Raw genomic sequence first — 19,509 nt, 5'->3', positions numbered from 1 at the left:
GAATGTATGAATTAGATTAATGGACCGGTTTGTTGTGGCCCAATGGTTGACAAAAAAAAAAAAAACTCAGGTTAACTTGAAAAGAGGGAAAGAGTAATTTTAAAATAAAAATATTAATAAAGTTGATTAAAATTTACAATTAATTTAACAAAAATAAATGTTACAAATTATCAAACTACATATTTTTTTAAATAAAAAAAACCCATACATACGTCCGGGCATCGGCAAAATTTTGAGAAATATGACAATCAAATCATATCAGAGTATAAATAAATAATTATACCGTAGTTATTTCATTAGTGATTTAATTAAATTTGTTTACAATCAGAGATAGGTAAAATAAGAACAATACTTCGGTTCACCCCTAGGGATGAACCTCTCCATTCACCCCCTTAAAAAATAAGGAAATAAAATCTATATATATTATTATAAAATTAAAAACTTAAACCGCTCTTTAATAAACCCAAACCGACATATATAAAATCTAAACCCTAACCATCTTATTTATGAACCCAACTGATATATAATTTCATTCTACTTATAAAATCTAAACCCTAACCATCTCATTTGTAAACCCAAACCGACATATAATTTCGTTCTAATTGTGAAATCTAAACCCTAACATCTCATTTGTGAACCCAAACCGACATATAATTTTGTTCTACTTGTAAAATGTAAACCCTAACTATCTCATTTGTGAACCCAAACCGACATATAATTTCGTTCTAATTGTAAAATCTAAACCCTAACCACCTCATTTGTAAACCTAAACCGACATATAATTTCGTTTTAATTATAAAATGTAAACTCTAACCACTTCATTTGTAAATCCAAACCGACATATAATTTTATTCTAATTTTAAAAATCTAAACCAAGCCAATATTTAACTTTCCTTAATTAAAAGTATACAGAATTTATTTCCTTAATTTGGTTTGCTTTTTAATTTAATTTTGATTTATTTTTTAAATGAAATATTAGATGGAAGATTCTGATTGGTTGAAAGAAGAGAGGATGAATAGAAACCTAAATATTTTTCGTAAAATAAATATAACAGTAGGATCCGCAAATATAAATCCAAATATAGAAATGAATAAAGAAAATAAAATATAGGTGGAGCCGTGGAGGGTTTTTACATTGGGGGGTTTTTGAGAGTGAGAGAGAGAGAGAGAGAGGCGCTCTTCTTCGCTGCTATTACAGTGTTTCTCTCTTCTCTTTATAAAACGGCTTCCGTCGTCAATGGCGTGAACCTAAAAAAAAAATTAAAACTCTCATTCTTCTCTCTTCTCTCTTCTCTCTTCTCCATCGTTTTCACACTTTTCTCGCCGCCCTTTATCCTTATCCGATAAACCCACAAACCCCAACAAGACACAGTTTCTCTCTTTTCTTCTATTTAATAAATCCAGAGCCGTCGGGAAAAACAAACACAACCGCTGGTGCTTACCCTCAGGTCAGTCTCTTTCACTCTCTCTGATTTAGGAATCTCTCTGTGTTCTGAGTTTGATACACATGGAAATGTAACAGCTTTTGCTCTGTTTTGGATACTGATTTCGAAACCAATAACCAGAGAAAGTTTCATATTTTTCAAAAATATTTTTTTTTTTTTTTTTGGTCATTCTCTGTGTTTTGCGTTTAAGGAGATGTTAAATCTACAACAATCCAATTTCTCTTTTAAGCATTTCAAAAGCTTCGTCCTTTCCCATTTTCTGGTTTCTGCTACTCTGCTTGTAACCATCCACTTGCTTCTGTTTCTTTGACTGTCGACTGATTTGGTTTCTCCTCCTTTGGTTGCTGGTACAGGAGGACTAGTTGAATTTACACTTAAGAAAAAGTTTTGTTTTGAAATCGGAAGGAAGAAGATGAAGTACGTGCTTGTGACAGGCGGTGTTGTGAGTGGATTAGGCAAAGGAGTAACAGCTAGTAGTATTGGTGTTCTCCTTAAAGCTTGTGGTCTTCGTGTTACTTCTATCAAAATCGGTACTTTACTTGCTTTTTTATACTCTTCTCTCTTCTCTCTGGTTGAGTCAATTCAAATGATGTTTTTGCTTACGGAGCACTCAAAAATCTTCTTCCAGATCCTTATCTAAACACTGATGCTGGAACCATGTCTCCATTTGAGCATGGTGAAGTCTTTGTCTTGGACGATGGTGGTGAGGTAAACTAAATATGTCTTTCTTTCTTTTTGTTTTGTAACTTTTTGGAAAAGATTAAAAGACTTGAGCTTTTTGACAACTTTTTTTTTTTTTTTTTTTTTGATGTGATTCTTGGAAAAAGGTGGATCTTGATCTTGGGAACTACGAGAGGTTTTTAGATATTAAATTAACCAGAGACAATAACATCACTACTGGAAAAATTTACCAGGTAAGTAAGATCTAGATCTCAACTAATTGTTAGGTTGATTGATGAGTTAGGTTGCGAGTTAATCTTCTTATACACTTCTCTGTCTGTTTCACACAGCATGTTATTGCTAAAGAGAGGAAAGGAGATTATTTGGGAAAGACTGTTCAGGTTGATAAATAAGAACTCTTTTACTTTTCTTTTTTTTCTTTCTAATTACATGTTCTCGTGTTGGTTTTCTTGTAACTCATAAAGTGTTTTGGTTGTAATGATCTAAGGTTGTTCCTCATGTCACTGATGCTATTCAAGATTGGATTGAGAGAGTTGCTGTTATTCCTGTTGATGGAGAAGAGGGTCCTGCTGATGTTTGTGTTATCGAATTAGGGGGAACTATAGGTTACACACAAAAAAAACTACAAAATTAAGTTTTTTTTTTTGTTTCTTGGCTTTGCTTCTTCTGTGTAAACAGAGATTTTGTTTTTATGTATGCAGGTGATATTGAATCTGCACCTTTTATTGAGGCGCTAGGCCAATTCTCTTACCGTGTTGGTAAGCATCATTTTCCTCATACCATTTGAATCCAAAAGAAAAGACTGAGGGGATTTGGTGGATATGATGAAATTAACTAATGGATCTTTTGGTTGGTGGTTGAGTTCAGGCCCAGGGAATTTCTGTCTGGTCCATGTCAGCCTCGTGCCTGTGCTTAATGTTGTTGGTGAACAGGTATATATATATATAACTTTTCTTGAAATGAAGCAACCATGATGTGACATCATTTGATTATGTATGTCTACATTTACTTCATTTGCTTTTGTTACTTTTTCTTTCAGAAAACTAAGCCAACACAGCATAGTGTCCGAGGACTACGAGGCTTGGGCTTGACGCCGGATATCTTAGCTTGTCGGAGCACAAAGGTTCGTTTTCTTTGCTTGCTTCTTCATCTTGACTTTCAAATCTGTTTCCATCCCAAAGTTATGTTCTGATATAAAAAAGTCTCAAACTTTTGCTTCATTAAGGCACTTGAAGATAATGTGAAAGAGAAACTAGCTCAATTTTGCCATGTCCCAGTAAGATTCTATACGATGCTGTTTATTGTCCCTTGTTGTTATGTTCTGTACTTGAAATCTCTTTAATTTACCAGCTTATGGTTCTTGTTTCAGCTTGAGTATATCTTCACTCTCTATGATATTCCCAACATTTGGCATATTCCTTTGTTGCTAAAGGTACCTTTTCTCAACTAAAACTATTTGTAGTCACTGAACCGGTTATTATAAATCCATCAAGACAACATTGCTCAATGCACATATTTTGCTTGAACAGGAGCAGAAAGCTCACCTGGCAATCTCAAAAGTGCTCAATCTTGCTAGGTATGTATCGTGTCTTGTTTTTCTTGGTATGTGGCTTGTTTGATTTGCGACTGAAATGGATTGGAACTGATCTTTTATTGTTTATTAAACAGTATTCTTAAAGAGCCTTCTCTAGGGGAATGGACTTCCAGAGCTGAATTATGTGACAATTTACATGTGCCGGTGGGTCTCAGCTCTCAGCTACTTCTTAGAAACTGTAACCTTAACATCTCTTACTTAAAGCATCCAATCATTTTTACAGGTGAGAATCGCTGTTGTGGGGAAATATACAGGTCTCTCCGATGCTTATCTCTCAGTCTTGAAGGTAGAAACTTAAGCATCAACCTCTCATTTGATAGTGTATGAATAAACTAAATGATTTCCTTGCTTCGGTTCTCACATTTGGATTAACTTGTTTAGGCTCTCTTACATGCTTCTGTGGCTTGTCGCAAAAAGCTCGTAGTTGATTGGGTTCCAGCTTGTGATCTTGAAAAAGAAACTGAGAAAGAGGTTCGTAAACTGATATTACATGTATGCATCTACCTTCTAACCAAAACTTAAGCTAAGTCATGGTTTTATTTTTGTTTCGTTTAAGCAGAATCCAGATGCGTATAAAGCTGCTTGGAAGTTGCTAAAGGTTTGAACTGTTTGCCCATTTTTACAACTTCAATCATCAAGAAGCCTTGTGTAAGCTCATTCTCTATTGGTATCTTCTTCAGGGAGTAGATGGAGTTCTTGTCCCTGGAGGTTTTGGTGATAGGGGAGTGGAAGGGAAGATTCTTGCTGCAAAATATGCTCGTGAAAACAAAATCCCTTTCCTTGGTATTTGTCTCGGGATGCAGATTGCTGTCATCGAGTTTGCACGATCAGTTCTCTCCTTGCACGATGCCAACAGCACTGAATTTAAACCCGAAACCAAACATCCGTGCATCGTTTTCATGCCCGAGGTTCGAACATTCTTCGTCTCTTTACTCGGAAATGAAACTGTTTCACCTGATTTTAATATATTTCCATGCTCGGTGGGTTTATATATAGGGTTCGAGAACTCATATGGGAGGCACTATGCGCTTAGGTTCAAGAAAATCCTTCTTCAATGTCAAAGACAGCAAATCCGCAAAACTGTAAGAACCATTGACCTATAGTTACTCCCTTAGTTCATCTTCAACATTTTGAATGCGAAAGATTACTTAACATGATTCTTTCACCTCGTTTCTTACAGATACGGGAACAAAAGCTTTGTCGATGAGAGGCATCGCCATAGATATGAGGTATGGATATTGTATACAAATTCTCTTATATCCACCAGTTAATATGAAAAAGGTGAGTTTTTTTTTAATATAGACACACATACACAAACACTTGCAGGTGAATCCTGATATGGTTGAACGCCTTGAGAAGGCTGGTCTCTCTTTTGCTGCAAAAGATGAAACTGGCAAACGCATGGAGGTCTGTTTTATTCTTTTAAACTATTGTCTCTCTAGTACAAATCCAAATCATTGACTAATCTTATACTGAAAATTGTAGATCATTGAACTCCCGAACCATCCTTTCTTTATCGGTGCTCAATTCCACCCTGAGTTCAAATCCAGACCCGGGAAAGCTTCTCCTCTATTTTTAGGTCCGAACCCTTTTCTTAATCAGTCTGAAAGACCAAACTTTAAAACAACTCATGTCTTTATAACAATCTTTTGCACATTCTTTTTATTGCAGGACTCATTGCAGCATCGTGTGGGGAGCTAGACACAGTCATGAATCCAGCAGCTGTTCCTCAACATCTGATTAGTAGCAACGGTCCAAAAAATGTTTTTGTCAATGGAACCTTAAAGAAATCTCCCAACGGCGTGGCTGATGTAAGATATAACAACGGCTACTGCAATGGCCTCTACACTAGATAGCTTGCATTAGCCGAGTTCTCTACCGCTTTCTCTCTCCATTAGAATTGCTTCGTCTTTCGATTCTAGTTTGGATTTTGGTTTGCTTTTCTTTTTTTTCATAATGTTAGGATTTTTTCCTCTGTGCATATGATCCAAAGCCTTTTTGTTCAGGTTGTGTTAGACTCTTTTTAACAGACTATGTTCTGGAAAAGACTCTAGCGTGAAACGTCTGAAAGTGGCGGGTTGATTCCCCTGGTTTGTTTGTTTTTTTCTCATCGAAAGGGGATTTCATATGATCATATGTATTGGTGGAACATTTTGTATCTTGATTTGGTCTGAATGTGGAAGACGCATTTGATAAATAAAACTCTTAGCAAGACTTTATGAAATAACTCTGTATTTAGTAGGTTTGGTTAGCATTGTTACAAAAGCTTTTGGTTTCGTTTCAGCTCACTCAAAAATAATAAAATTAAATGGTTTTTTTTTTATTCCGGTTTTTAATTTAAATTTGAATACTTTTTGTTTAATATTTGGTAAGCAAAATTGTCATTTTTAAGCCTTGAATGGATGCAGATATTGGAGTAGTTTTTGATTTTCTATTTTGCAAAAATCAAAATTTTTAGCCATTCAAGATTATGGTTTTTTTTCCTCAAAACCATTCCAAGATTATGTGATAAACATAGTTTTTTTCCAACAAATTTCCAGTAATATTTTTTTTTGAAAAATCATTATCATTCTTTTCATAAGAATAAAATGAAAAGACTTAAAAAACGTTCTTAAAAAGAGAGTTATAGATAAAAACCAAGTTCTCATTCAAAATTTGCAAGAACTATTACACTAAAAAACAAAAACCAGAAAAATCAAAACTAAAAACCATGAACCAAAAACCAAAAACTAATTAAAAACTGCAAAACGTTAATTTGAAATTTCAGCATCATCACTACTAACATTTTCTTGTATATTTCTCATTTTGCTCATTCTAGTTGAACTAATTTTGTGTATTACTTACAGCATCCTCCTCCCCAGTCCCATCTTTGCTTAGTTAGTACAAAACTCTTGATTTTGGCTTTCATATTAAATCGAGCTATGCATTATTAAATTATTTGCTAAATGTTGAAATTTTAGTTATAATAGTATGTTAAAAATAGTATTTTCTATTAAATTCTTTGTTGATATTTCTGGTTGTCATTGAAATTTGAAACTACCATACTAAACCGAATTGCATATAGCCCTTTTTCCTTTTCTGGTTTTAACTTTTGCAAAACTGATAAACCACAAACCAAATTGTACAAAATCAAATGACATACAAATTTAAAGGATTTCCTATTGCACTCCTCATCTACTATGACCATACAACTAGAATCACCATATACTTTCACCCTCTATCCAATTCACCTTTATAATAACTATAATTTTCCTAACTCAATCCAATCTAAAAAATTATTCTTAATTAACCAAATTCAATTAATTTATTTAATTACGATTTAAAATTGTAAAATCGCTTTTTTTTTTTTGTTTTGCGACTAGAGTAATTTTTATCAATTCGCGTTTGTTATTTCATTCCTTATGATTCGAACGATGAATGATAGAGAAGTGAATATACACGATGCTTTCGGAATGAAAGCTTTATTCGCTAACAAATTAACATATATTATTTTCTTTCTTCAGAATCAATTCTAATCTAATATGATAGTCCTTCTTGACTATCATTCTTTGGATGAATTTTCCAAATCTTCTAATATTAACAACATTTTCTTTTATATCGATTCGTTTATTCATTTTCTTTAATCTTGTTTCGAAATAAAGGAAATTTATCGAAAATAGATAAAAATATATTCAAGTTAATGTATCTAAATTAAGTTTTATATATGAAGAGGTGCAAAAGAACGTACCTTCGTAACTGTTCGTGGCTACTTAAAAGACCAACAAAGACTCTTTAGCTCTTTTCATATCAAAACTCCTTTTTCATCTTCTTCCTTCAGCAAGGTAAAAGTCCTTTGATCTTCTCTTCAAAGTTTTAAAACTATAGGTCTCTCTATCTTTTTTAATCTTTTGGTTTGTGTGTTCTCAGAGCTATGCAGGACCATCACAGAGCTATTCTGAAAGAAAAACTTGAGGCTAACCTAGGAAGAAGAATCATTTTTGCTGAGCTTGATACAGGAGGAAAAATTCTCCGATGTCCAAATTGTCACGGTCCAGTCAAAACTGATCTCGGTATATATATAACATCAAATTTTTGTTTACTTTCTCTATTGTTACATTTTTTTTTTGTGTGTGTTTTTTTTTCCTAACTATTTTTAATGACTATAGGAGACTGGATGGCATATAAGTTTCAATGTGAAAGATGCAAAGCTAATTTATCTTTTAGAAACAGCACAGCAGAAACAGCGAGATTTTGTAATATCTCACGTCGTCCTGTGCAAAGTACGTAGGTTCTTGAAAAAATCAAGAAACAGAAATTTTTTGAGGTTCCTAAAATTGAATCAATGGATCTGATTTTTCTAATCTTATTTTTGTTTCATGAAAATATTATTTTAGACAATCTTGTAATGCTTGTGTGTGGCGGGTGTCAAGCGAAAGTGATTCACCAAAGAGGTGACAAAACTGTGAAATGTTCTGACTGCCAACACATCAATATTACAACAGTAATTTCTCTATTTTTCTCTTATCATTTTAAAGAATTGTTGGCAAACTCTATCAAAACTCTAATGTTTGTTTTTTGTTTTAGGTTGGAAGAACTTATGGGGTTCGTCCACCTAACCAAGGTCCTCCGCAATTTAGCCGGTTTGTTCGGCCTCAAGTTAACCTAATTGATTGTCCTCAAGGTACCCAGGTTGTTCCTCCTCACGTTAACCTGGTTCTTCCTCCTCACGTTAACGTGCTTGTTCCTCCTCAAGCTAACCGAGATCATCTGCCAGCTTACCGGGTTTTACCTGTTCAAGTTAACAAGGATCTTCCTCTAGTTTACCGGCTTGTTCCTGATCAACATAACCTGCAGGGCAATCCACAATTTAACCGGTTTGCTCCTCAGCACGTTAACCGGGTTGCTCCTCAGCAAGTTAACCGGGTTGCTCCTCAGCACGTTAACCGGGTTACTCCTGAGCAAGTTAGCCAGGTTACTCAGCAAGTTAGTCAGGTTACTCAGCAAGTTAACCGGGTTGTTCCTCCTAGAGTTAATCAAGATCCTCTGCAAGTTTACCAGGTTGCTCTTCAGCAAGTTAACCAGGTTGTTCCTCAGCAAGTTAACCGGGTTGTTCCTCCTCGAGTTTACCGCCGGAGGAACCGTGTAGCAACTGCTGAAACTGAATCAACTGCGAGTTCTCCTTTCATTGTGAGTAAAAATGTTAAACCGTTATCTCTCTCTCTCTCTTAAAATGTACTAATAATAAGATGCTTTTACTCTTGTTGCAGCCAAGGCCTGAGATCACTGTAGTTGAATACCCTGATAATGCTGTTTCTGAATCTGTAATTATCTCTTCTACTTCTCTCACTGATTCATTCATACAAACCTTTTTAGGTTGCATTCTATTGTTTTTTTTTTTTTTTGAAAACATTGTGTTCTTTTGATTGTGTTTCGTTTAGGTAAGGAATGTTGCAACCAAGAGAGTAATAGAAGTAGAAGAAGACAAGACAGAAGCAGCAGGAAGCAAGAAGACTCGTCTCTGATCGATTCAAAGTAGTGCCAAAAATTTCTATTTGTTTGTTTTTACACATTTTAGTTTCGTTTAGTTCTTTCCTCAGTTAGATCAAACTCTCTCTTGTGGAGATGTTGTTTTGGTCTCTTTCCTGCTTTTTAATTTTTATTTTTTTTTGTAATTTGAACTAAGAAATTTATAGTTCGTACCTGTTTTGATTGATTTCAAAGTTATGGTTCCAAAATATAAGAAATATAAAAGCACGGGGATGAAATTCGAAATTTCTATAAAAAGAGGCGTTTTGGATTAAGGGAAAAAAAAAGAAAGAAAGAAAGAATCGGTCAAACACTTTACTTTTTCCGACGCGGAGAGAAAACAAAACAAAACCCGAAGACGACGTATCGTTCAACGGCGATGGCATGGAGCCGTAATTAACCACACAATCTAAAGGGTAATATAGTAACTTTAGCTTCAAAGATGAGATCGTACGGTACGATGATGTTACTTAACGCAGATCTGTTATAAAAAAAAGAACACTGTGTTGCGTTTCTCTCCTTTGGCGGGTGTGTTGGTTGTCTAACTTCCTCGTGTTTTTCTTGTCTTTCTCTGTCTCAATCTCTAAATTTTTTTTAATCTTTATTCTTTATTTTATTTTTATTTAGTATTATCGATTCGATTTTTTTTTATTATTTTTTATAATTTATAAAATATTCTATGTTTCGATAGAAGAAAAAAGTAGATTCTTGTAATCAGAGAAAATAAATCGCAAAGACACTTCTTCTCCTCATGAAATCTCAGCCGTTGGTTTGAGGTATACTCCATCCATCTCCTTACGACCTTTCCTTTTTCTAAAAAAAATTTGTAAACTTGTTGAATACTAATATAATTTCCTAATCCTGGTAAACTAGTGAATTAATATTAGTATTATTTTTTGTAAATGGATATTTTTATAAGTTCCTAATCCTGGTTAAGGTCGGTTTTGTTATTTTCTGAGTTCCTTCTTATATTCGTTACTAGGTCAATTAAAATCTCATTCTTAAATTTTCCCAGATTCGGGTATTTCTACTTTAACTGCGAATTCAATTTCTAATATCATTAATTTGGAAACAAAAATAAAACGAAAAAAAAACAAAGAAGCAAAACAACTTTCAAAGCTTTCTCGTTTATTATAAGGTAAAAAAACAAAAATTTATCTCTGATTGAATATAAATCAATATATATGTGATATTTTGATGTTCTTGTTATCTGATTGAATATAAATCAAATTGATCCTATCTCTCTGTTTCTTCTGTGAATTGAATTCTAGGGTTAGGGCTCTTCTTTAACTTTTCTTTATTTTGGATATAGCTTTAAGCCTTTGGATATATATATATATGTAATTTTGTTTGATAAACATCGTTTTCTTATCTTTTTTTTTTTTTTTTTTTTTTTTTTTTTTTTTCTTCTTCTCAGTTTCATTGGCTCTCAATCGAAGAAAACTTTTTAGCTTATAGAATTTTGCTATTGAGGATTGATTTTTAATTCAATATGGGCAATCTCAACGTTGTTCCATTAGATTCTGAGATCAAAGAGGTTCGTTTCTCCATGTTTTCATTCGTATCTGATATCGTTATTGTTTACTGGTTTCTTGTGAATTACTGAGATTGTAAAATTTAGCTATTGGTGTTATTCATCATAATAGATAGAGACAATTATTTATTTTTCCCGGATCTCGTTTGTTAACTTGATTTGGCAAGATAACTAATCAATCATAAGATCATTAGATCCCTTTGTTAATGTTGAATTCTGTATTGGTTTTTGTTGTTTTGGTTGATCTTGTGATGATGATCACAGTTTCTAGCTCTGTTTAATTTGAATTCGTTATGCATAAATCGAAACACAAATCTATGAGAATTTGGTGAAGTGATAAACTTATGTGGGGTGTTTTTTTTTTTAAAAACAGGAGGATATATCTTTGAAGAATCATAATCCAGACAAGGACAAGGACACAAACATGGAACCACCTACTAGTCCACGTCATAGGAAGGTAAGAGAGTTTATGATGTAATCTGATGCAAACCAAAAAGTTTTAAAATCTTGTTAACAACTTTGATCTTACATCATGTTTTTTTTTTATTGTATATGTTAAAGGTTGATGCTAGATGGTTACCAGCTGAAGCTCAGAGGCCGATCATCGATGACGCACCGGTGTTCAATCCATCGTTAGAGGTACTTTAACTTCTTTGTTTCTGTGAAATTGATTGAGATTTTTGAAGTTTCTTTTGTTTGATGTTTTGAGTTCTTGATCATTAGGAGTTTGAAGATCCACTATCTTACATCGAAAAGATACGTCCACAAGCAGAACCGTTTGGTATCTGTCGAATCATCCCACCACCGACATGGAAACCTCCTTGCAGGCTGAAGGAGAAGAGTATATGGGAGAATATAAAGTTTCCTACCCGGATTCAGACGGTGGACCTTCTTCAGAACCGAGAGCCGATGAAAAAGAAACCGAAGAGTAGAAAACGGAAAAGGAGAAGAAACTCTAGGATGGGTTCGTCTAAGAGACGATCTGGTTCCTCTCCTTCTGAATCGACTTCATCTCCCGAGGCTGAGGAGAAGTTTGGTTTCAACTCTGGTTCAGACTTCACTCTTGATGAGTTTGAGAAATATGCTCTGCATTTTAAAGACTCCTACTTCGAAAAGAAAGATTCTGGTGGAGATATAGTGAAATGGACACCGTCTGTGGATGACATAGAAGGCGAGTACTGGCGTATAATCGAACAACCAACAGATGAAGTGGAGGTAAAGAAACAGACCCTTTCACCAATACAACACATACAGTACATACATATATAAAATTATTAAAATACAATTTTGTATTTCAGGTATACTATGGTGCTGACTTGGAGAATGGGGTACTTGGAAGCGGGTTTTATAAAAGAACAGAACAGTTATCCGGTAGCGAGATGGATCAGTACACAGTTTCTGGCTGGAACTTGAATAACTTACCGCGTCTCCCTGGCTCTGTACTCTCTTTTGAGGATTGTGATATCTCAGGAGTTCTAGTTCCATGGCTCTATGTGGGAATGTGTTTTTCATCATTTTGTTGGGTAAGTGCACTTTCACAATTTGATTAGTTATAAAATTTTCTTCTCTTATGTGTGGATGGTTGATTGTTTCTTTGTGTTTGAACAGCATGTGGAGGACCATCATTTATATTCACTGAACTATCATCACTTTGGGGAGCCAAAAGTATGGTATGGTGTACCAGGAAGCAATGCAACCGCTCTCGAGAAGGCGATGAGGAAACACCTACCTGACCTGTTTGGTGAACAGCCTGATCTACTTCATGGCCTGGTTAGGAAGCAAACCATCTACTTGATTTATACTTTGTTCCTGTTTCATCTCCACCATGTTTAGAGACTAACTCTTCGTTTTTTAACTTGATTCAGGTTACTCAGTTTTCACCTTCAATCCTGAAAGATGAAGGAGTTCAAGCTTACAGGGTGGTTCAGAATGCAGGGGAGTATGTACTGACATTCCCGAGGGCGTATCATGCTGGATTCAACTGCGGTTTCAACTGCGCAGAAGCGGTTAATGTTGCTCCTGTTGATTGGTTGGCTCATGGACAGAACGCTGTGGAACTATACAGTAAAGAGACAAGAAAGACTTCTCTGTCTCACGACAAACTTCTTCTTGGAGCAGCTTATGAAGCGGTTAAGGCTCTTTGGGAACTCTCAGCTTCTGAGGAAAAAGGAAGTACAACCAACTTGCGATGGAAGAGTTTCTGTGGGAAGAACGGAACACTTACCAACGCGATACAGGTAATGAAAAAGGATCACTACTCGAGTCATGATACTGAATATGGTTTGAACTTTCTAATGCTTACTTGGTTCATTTTGTTTTGACAGGCTCGGTTACAGATGGAGGAGGAAAGAATTGCAGCTCTTGGAAGGGACTCTTCGAGCTTGATGAAGATGGAGAAGGACTTTGATTCAAACTGCGAAAGGGAATGCTTCTCATGCTTTTATGATCTGCATCTGGCAGCTTCTGGCTGCAAGTGCTCTCCTGATGAATACGCGTGCCTTAAACACGCAGATGATCTTTGTTCATGCGATGAGAAAGATGACTTTATCCTTCTCCGGTACACAATGGATGAGTTAAGCTCATTGGTCAGAGCATTGGAAGGGGAATCAGATGATTTAAAGATATGGGCTTCCAAGGTCTTAGGCATTGAACACAGTGATGAAGATCAGACAAAGACTAGTTCAGTTGTAAGTGAGGAGAAGAAGCTAAAGGAAGGTTCGTTTGATCTGAACATTGACTTAGAGTTGGATTGCCAAGAGGACCTTAAAGAAGAAGAAGTCAGCACCAGTGGCGGCGAGTTAACCTCCTCAGAGAATCTTGGTGTATCGGTCGAGCCTATAAACCTTGGGAGCTTGAATTTTGGAAAGCTTTGGTGCAATAAGCATGCTATTTTCCCAAAAAGTACAATCTTTGAGAAACCTTTTCTTTAATGTTACTTAACCAGAAGCTTGCTCAAAAAGGTTGTTAAGATGTTTTTACTACTTTTGCAGAGTTCAGGAGTCGTGTCAAGTTCTACAATGTGCGTGATCCAACAAAAATGAGCAATTACATCTCTGAGGTTTTGGATGGAGGACTCATGGGTCCATTGTTCAAAGTAAAGCCTTTCCCCACAACAATACAATTCTATTTGATAAAACTGAATCATGAAAAGTAATGCTAACACTAGAATTTTCTTGCTTGCTCAGGTTACTCTGGAAGAATCTTCAGACGAGATCTTCTACAATGTCTCAGCCCAACTATGCTGGGAAATGGTGTTGCAGAGAGTTAAAGATACATCCAATAGTCTTGGTCTTCCTAGTTTACCGCAGTTGGAGAATATCAATGGGCTTCAAATGTTTGGTTTCCTCTCACCCTCTATAGTTCAGGTAACAAATTCAATTCCTAGCCTTGTTCTACATTAAAGTCCTATCGTTCTTTACTCTTTACACAACTTGCAATCCTTCTCTACAGGCCATTGAAGCTCTTGACCCAAACCATCAACTCGTTGAGTACTGGAACCACAAGAACCAAGCCTCATCAGACTCAAAAGATCACTTCATGTCATCAAACTGTTCCGTGAGTTTAACCAAAGGAAAACTTTTTGGAGTAGATTTGATGTAACTCAAGAAGCCAACAAGACAGTTCCAACTCCAAGACGACGACAACAAAAACAACAATGACATCTTTTAGATAGATAGAATAAATTTATTTCTGATTATATTTTCTTTTTGGTTTTGGGAGCATTTATACATAATCTTTTGTTCTTTTTTTTGTTTTTTTTCTTTTCGTGAACAATAACCTAAGCTTAGCGTTAGAAGTGTAAACTAGAAAGTTCGATTCTTTCGCTAATGCGGAAACTCATACAATAAAATAGAAAAATTCTTCTTTAAATTCAAGAAAATTCATATTTCTTAATGTGACAAAACTTCACATTATGTACAGAGTTTCACAAAATCTTGAAAAGACTAAAAAATCTTGAAAATAACCAAAAAGAAACCCCTATATTTTTCCCGCCTTTAGTTGAATCTTGACGGTTAATACTCCGGAAAACGTCACCGGAACATAGAGTCAGAACAAAGCCAGAGCCACCAATGGAACCAAGAACGAGCCAGTTGATGAGTAATGTGCAGTGAACAACGAAACAGAGGTTTGATTGGTATCATCACCGTCACCATTATCGTCGTTACCACCAAGAGGTCCAAAACCACCATGCTGATGACGACGGCGGCGACGAGAACGTCGACGAGGACGGAGACTATCAGCAAAAGCAGTATCACCGTTACCTAGATCGCCGTAACGTGAGAAATCAAGCGTGGAAGCAACACCGTGAAGAGCGATAGAAGAAGAGATGAAAAGATCCGGTTCAGAGACAAGAACGCCGTCGAGGGTGTAACCGGAAGCAGAGTTGTTAGTGACTACGATTGAGTTTCCGGGGAGAAGAGTGGGAAGACGAGAGAGTGGTTTCAAGAGACGGAGATCAGTGAACGAGAGACGTTGAGGTACGATGTGGTAAGCGACGGAGAGACGAAGTGGGTTATTAGCATTGTCTCCGGTGGAGGAGGAGGAGACGTCGGCGGAGTCGAAATCGCTTGGGATGAAAAAGGTGGCGGAGAGAGGGATACCGAACTGATCGTCGACGGAGGAGAGGAAATCGGCGGCCCAGTCACGGAAATCTCCGGCTCCGATCATTGCTTCGATGATTCTGTCGGCGTGTTGGTGATCTTGCGACGTGAGATACGGAGGAGGAGAAGCGGCGGAGGTGAGGAGTGAGACGGTGGTGATGAGGATGATGAGGAGGAGATGGCTTGAGGTGGCCATCGGAGAATTAAAACGGCGGGCGAAGTTGTAACAGAAACAGAGAGAATCTTTTTTTTTTGAGTTCGTTCGTTAGGATTATGTAAACAGTGAAAGAAGAAAGAACTAACTTCTTCTTTTATATACTTCTTTCATATACCTCTCTGGTTAAATCGTTGTGGTTGTGGAGAGGAAGGATGAGTTAAACCGGTTTGGTTTTGGGGATGGTTTTAGTTATTAACGGAGATTTTTGATTGTATAGAATAATACTATAGAACTGTGAAATTGATCAGTTTCGGTTTCGACTTTTGGGCAAAGAGTCAAAACCAAAATGTTTATTCTCAAAATTCTCGGTGATGATGGGCTAACTACTTTTTTAATCATAAATAATTAAAGACAAGTGGTTTTTCTAATTTATGTGAAAATTTTGAATTAGATCACAAAAATACTAAAAAAATATAATATATTGTTTAGTATTAAAATTTAAATTTGCTATGTGAATTACATGAAATATTGTCAATTTCAACATATACTGGAATAGTATTAAGTCGAAGTTTAACGATTACGAGTTAGACGATCCATGTCGTTCTGCAAGTCATTTTGGTCATTTTTGGATGTCATATGACAAAAAATGACTAAAAATGAAGTCGTACAACACATCAAAAAAACGGATTTCAATATCTAGTTTTTTTTGCCACACCACATCCAAAAATGCTTTAGAAATAATAATTTTTTGAACTTTTTATTATATATGGTCTCATCAATAATATAAATTAATAATTTTATAAAATTATCGATATATATATATATATATATATATATACACATTCATTTTTGTTAGAGTTTTTTTCTAATATTTTTACTGTGTCGGAAACGTTTATATTATCTTCAAATATGATAATTGCTGTTTTCTTTGTAACTGATTCTAATAAAAGATTTTTTTAACGATAAAATCTATTTAAAAAAAATTATGAAAAACTTCTCTAGAAATTATTAATTATTAGTTTATTGATAAATTAAAACTTTTCTAAATGAATAAATTTTCACTATTCCAATGTTATTAATTTATAGAAATTTTATTGTTTCTTGATATAAAAAATCAATCGTGTGGTAAAATATAAAATAAAAAATGTTATTTGGCTTGGATCATGTCTCTTCATCTGCGTACCTGTTGGATCATCCAATAGATGGTCTATGGCTTTGCTGGAGTGTTGCCAGTTATATGTTTGAGATTCAGACATTTAAATGGACAGATGTATTCTGGTGTTTTGGTGGAATTTAGGAACGATATTACGAGTCAGATTTATCAGTTTATTGATACAATATGGGATATGGGACTAAACATGGAGGAGGTGCATAAGATTGCGTAGTTTTAGTTGCTTCGATTTAATCAAATGTGTAGTTTTAGTTGCTTCAATTTAATACTGAAATATGTCATGTGTAATATATATATATATATATATATTTTTTTTTGACAACTCATGTGTAATATAATATGATAGACTTTTGATTAATTACTTCAATATATATAAGAAAAATTACCAAAAAGGTCAAATGTGTTGTCTAATATTTAAGAGAATCATAAAATTATGTATATCATTGTTATTTTAAAATGAAGGAAATTAGAAAACACAATGACGATAACCAAAAGGATCGTAAAACTAGTATACTATTAGAATATTAACTCTAATTAATTAGAAGACGGTTAGAGGCACTATATGTATGAGAAACAATTTAATGCATTTTTTTAAGGAAAAAAGATAGCTACCTACACGAAGTATTGGTGAATACATGGTCACAAATGCCAAGTATAGTATTGTATACTCAACTACACAAAGTATATGTATTACATGACCACATGCATGAACTATATGATGTTATGCAGTCAACATCATAGACATATAATCTAGTACACCGGTCAGTTGACTCCGGCGAAGACCGACGTTGACTCCGGCATTGACCAACACTAAAAAAATCTAAATTAAAAAAAAAAAATATTATAGTAAATTATTTATGGGTTTTCATGATTAAAAGACATTTTCTATTCAATATCTAAATATTTTATATATATCTCTAATATATTCATTCTTATAATTAATTACTTTTTATTTTTCAAGCTAAAGTAAATAGTTAAATAAAAATCATTTATAATTATTTTTCAAGATATAAAAACAATTTATAATTATTTTCAAGATATATATGTATATATATATAAATCTCTCATAATCAGATTATTTAATTACTACAAAATCAATAAAATCAAATTCAACTACTTTCATTAGAAAATAATATGCAAAAGATTGAGTATATGACTCTTTACTCTAAATTTTGCATGGTAAATGTTATAAAAAAGTTTAGACACTCTTTACTTTAAAATTTACAAACTCAAAATAACATATAACCAACAAAAAATTAACAATATTTACTTTTAACATATGAACATTTTCATTTTTACTCTCTTTTACACAATTACAATATGTTAAATTATTTTTTAGAAATTTTTTTTAAGATTTGGGTTCTCTATATTACATTTAGGATATATTTAGGAAATATATTAAAAATATCTTTAGATATTGAATTAACATATAAACAACAACAAAAAAATTCACAATATTTACTTTTAACATATGAACATTTTCATTTTTACCCTCTTTTACACAATTACAATATGTTAAATTAATTTTTAGAATTTTTTTTAAGGTTTGGGTTTTCTATTTTACATTTAAGATATATTTAAGAAATATATAAAAATATTTAGATATTGAATAGAATATTTTTTAATTAATACAAACCATAAATGATTTAATATAATAATTTCTTATTTTTATTTTTAATTTTAGAAAAAATTTGGTCAACACCGGAGTCAACACCGGTCTTCACCGGAATTAATCAATCAGTGTACCAAATTGTATGTCTATAGTGTTGAACACATAACATCATATAGTTCATGCATGTGGTCATGTAATACATATATTTCGTGTAGTTGAGTATACAATAATATAGTTGGTATGTGTGGCCATGTATTCACCTATACTTCATGTAGCTAGCCATCTTTTTTCCTTTTTTTAACTACAGTTATTGTCCACTTTTTCTATAATCAGTCACGAGATTTGATGAACACTACTCTCTTAATAGAGGCAATCGGAAAATTCTCAATCAAGGTAATGATCACCAAAATTCTTAAAACACACTATCCAAAATTTAAATACAATTGTTTCCTTATTTCATAAAAAATAATTTTATATGTTTTGTAATGCTTTTTAAGTAGTAATAATAATAAATTTTCAAAAAAAAACTAGTGATTGAAAATATAAATAATTATATGAAATACTTTTGATTTATAGTTTTGGATAAATGTCGATGTACAAGAGTTGCGCATACATAATTGTGTGGCGGTGAGATAATTCAAGATAACACTTGTGTAGATAATTCAAGGTTCGTATTTATTACTCAATGAGATAAGTTTTTTTTATTACATAGTTTACATTCATCTAGTTAATAGTCACATGAATTTTGGAAAAACACCATAGGATGAGATTAAATTTGCAAATTACCATTTTTTAATATATATCTTTGTAATTATCTGTCATATGGCTTGAATAATGATCTTCAATTTCTCCTTATAAAATGTTTTAGTATTGTTGACAAAAAAAAAACAAATGCTTTTGTATTTTTTTTTGCCTTTTTCCATATAATATCAATATCTTGTTTTTTTTTTTTTTTTACTTTTCCCTAAAATTATTAAATCCATAAAAAAATCGTTAGTATCGTTTTTAACTTCAAAGATAGAACATCTTTGTGTGGATTATTTGTTGATGATAATAAACCGACAAATGGATTATTTATTACTCGATCTATAAATACCAATAAATAGTTCTCTAAGACATCAACTATTAAAGTTATTGTATCTAAAACCACAATCTGAAATATGTGATCGGGACCTTTGTATGGAGTCAAAGCATCTTGTGAATTTGCAT

The 19,509-nt window shown here is 33.7% G+C and overlaps 4 protein-coding genes across 9 annotated transcripts; 3 read left to right on the top strand and 1 right to left on the bottom strand.

The window, feature by feature from the left end:
• The first annotated feature begins 1,071 nt into the window (after nucleotides 1–1,071).
• On the top strand, nucleotides 1,072–5,944 carry LOC104757473 (uncharacterized). The gene is made up of 22 exons (XM_010480220.2): nucleotides 1,072–1,448; nucleotides 1,799–1,975; nucleotides 2,074–2,153; nucleotides 2,273–2,359; nucleotides 2,456–2,506; nucleotides 2,614–2,731; nucleotides 2,828–2,884; nucleotides 2,994–3,058; nucleotides 3,166–3,249; nucleotides 3,352–3,402; nucleotides 3,496–3,558; nucleotides 3,656–3,702; nucleotides 3,795–3,864; nucleotides 3,944–4,006; nucleotides 4,102–4,191; nucleotides 4,280–4,318; nucleotides 4,401–4,628; nucleotides 4,717–4,802; nucleotides 4,901–4,949; nucleotides 5,047–5,127; nucleotides 5,206–5,299; nucleotides 5,392–5,944. The coding sequence occupies exons 2-22, from the start codon at nucleotides 1,858–1,860 to the stop codon at nucleotides 5,574–5,576; spliced, it is 1,806 nt and encodes a 601-aa protein (XP_010478522.1). The 5' UTR covers nucleotides 1,072–1,448; nucleotides 1,799–1,857; the 3' UTR covers nucleotides 5,577–5,944.
• Nucleotides 5,945–7,630: 1,686 nt separating this feature from the next.
• On the top strand, nucleotides 7,631–9,419 carry LOC104759569 (uncharacterized). The gene is made up of 6 exons (XM_087493912.1): nucleotides 7,631–7,769; nucleotides 7,866–7,979; nucleotides 8,094–8,200; nucleotides 8,284–8,886; nucleotides 8,967–9,020; nucleotides 9,138–9,419. Exons 1-6 carry the CDS (start codon nucleotides 7,631–7,633, stop codon nucleotides 9,219–9,221), a joined length of 1,101 nt encoding a protein of 366 aa, XP_087350038.1. The 3' UTR covers nucleotides 9,222–9,419.
• Nucleotides 9,420–9,509: 90 nt separating this feature from the next.
• LOC104757472 (lysine-specific demethylase JMJ18) lies at nucleotides 9,510–14,629 on the top strand. 6 transcript variants are annotated; one of them, XM_087494155.1, is made up of 12 exons: nucleotides 9,530–9,753; nucleotides 9,917–10,001; nucleotides 11,133–11,216; nucleotides 11,321–11,398; nucleotides 11,483–11,974; nucleotides 12,058–12,282; nucleotides 12,368–12,529; nucleotides 12,625–12,996; nucleotides 13,084–13,660; nucleotides 13,750–13,853; nucleotides 13,945–14,124; nucleotides 14,210–14,629. In XM_087494155.1, exons 3-12 carry the CDS (start codon nucleotides 11,184–11,186, stop codon nucleotides 14,357–14,359), a joined length of 2,373 nt encoding a protein of 790 aa, XP_087350281.1. In that variant the 5' UTR covers nucleotides 9,530–9,753; nucleotides 9,917–10,001; nucleotides 11,133–11,183; the 3' UTR covers nucleotides 14,360–14,629. The 6 variants fall into 6 exon arrangements, with proteins under 6 accessions (XP_010478520.1, XP_087350281.1, XP_010478517.1 ...); XM_010480215.3 differs by lacking the exons at nucleotides 9,530–9,753; nucleotides 9,917–10,001 and adding exons at nucleotides 10,052–10,363; nucleotides 10,643–10,762; XM_010480216.3 differs by lacking the exons at nucleotides 9,530–9,753; nucleotides 9,917–10,001 and adding exons at nucleotides 10,356–10,497; nucleotides 10,643–10,762.
• A 70-nt stretch (nucleotides 14,630–14,699) lies between these two features.
• Nucleotides 14,700–15,601, bottom strand: LOC104759568 (uncharacterized). The gene has a single exon (XM_010482475.2). It carries the CDS (start codon nucleotides 15,554–15,556, stop codon nucleotides 14,807–14,809), a length of 750 nt encoding a protein of 249 aa, XP_010480777.1. The 5' UTR covers nucleotides 15,557–15,601; the 3' UTR covers nucleotides 14,700–14,806.
• Nucleotides 15,602–19,509: the final 3,908 nt, after the last annotated feature.

The sequence above is a fragment of the Camelina sativa genome, chromosome 17 (assembly GCF_030686135.1).
Source record: "Camelina sativa cultivar CO46 ecotype springtype chromosome 17, ASM3068613v1".
Classification (NCBI taxonomy): Eukaryota; Viridiplantae; Streptophyta; class Magnoliopsida; order Brassicales; family Brassicaceae; genus Camelina; species Camelina sativa.
Note: the sequence above shows the minus strand (reverse complement) of the source record. Positions and strands in the feature narration are given on the sequence as shown.

Excerpts from the sequence above, each read along its gene's own strand:
- LOC104757473 (XM_010480220.2), top strand. The coding sequence starts at position 1,858 with ATGAAGTACGTGCTTGTGACAGGCGGTGTTGTGAGTGGATTAGGCAAA. Across the intron at positions 3,250-3,351 it reads TAGCTTGTCGGAGCACAAAG|GCACTTGAAGATAATGTGAA; the intron begins GTTCGTTTTCTT and ends TGCTTCATTAAG. Across the intron at positions 5,128-5,205 it reads AAACTGGCAAACGCATGGAG|ATCATTGAACTCCCGAACCA; the intron begins GTCTGTTTTATT and ends TGAAAATTGTAG.
- LOC104759569 (XM_087493912.1), top strand. The coding sequence starts at position 7,631 with ATGCAGGACCATCACAGAGCTATTCTGAAAGAAAAACTTGAGGCTAAC. Across the intron at positions 7,980-8,093 it reads CTCACGTCGTCCTGTGCAAA|ACAATCTTGTAATGCTTGTG; the intron begins GTACGTAGGTTC and ends ATATTATTTTAG. Across the intron at positions 8,887-8,966 it reads CTGCGAGTTCTCCTTTCATT|CCAAGGCCTGAGATCACTGT; the intron begins GTGAGTAAAAAT and ends CTCTTGTTGCAG.
- LOC104757472 (XM_010480215.3), top strand. The coding sequence starts at position 10,718 with ATGGGCAATCTCAACGTTGTTCCATTAGATTCTGAGATCAAAGAG. Across the intron at positions 12,530-12,624 it reads CTGATCTACTTCATGGCCTG|GTTACTCAGTTTTCACCTTC; the intron begins GTTAGGAAGCAA and ends AACTTGATTCAG. Across the intron at positions 14,125-14,209 it reads TCTCACCCTCTATAGTTCAG|GCCATTGAAGCTCTTGACCC; the intron begins GTAACAAATTCA and ends CCTTCTCTACAG.
- LOC104759568 (XM_010482475.2), bottom strand. The coding sequence starts at position 15,556 with ATGGCCACCTCAAGCCATCTCCTCCTCATCATCCTCATCACCACCGTC.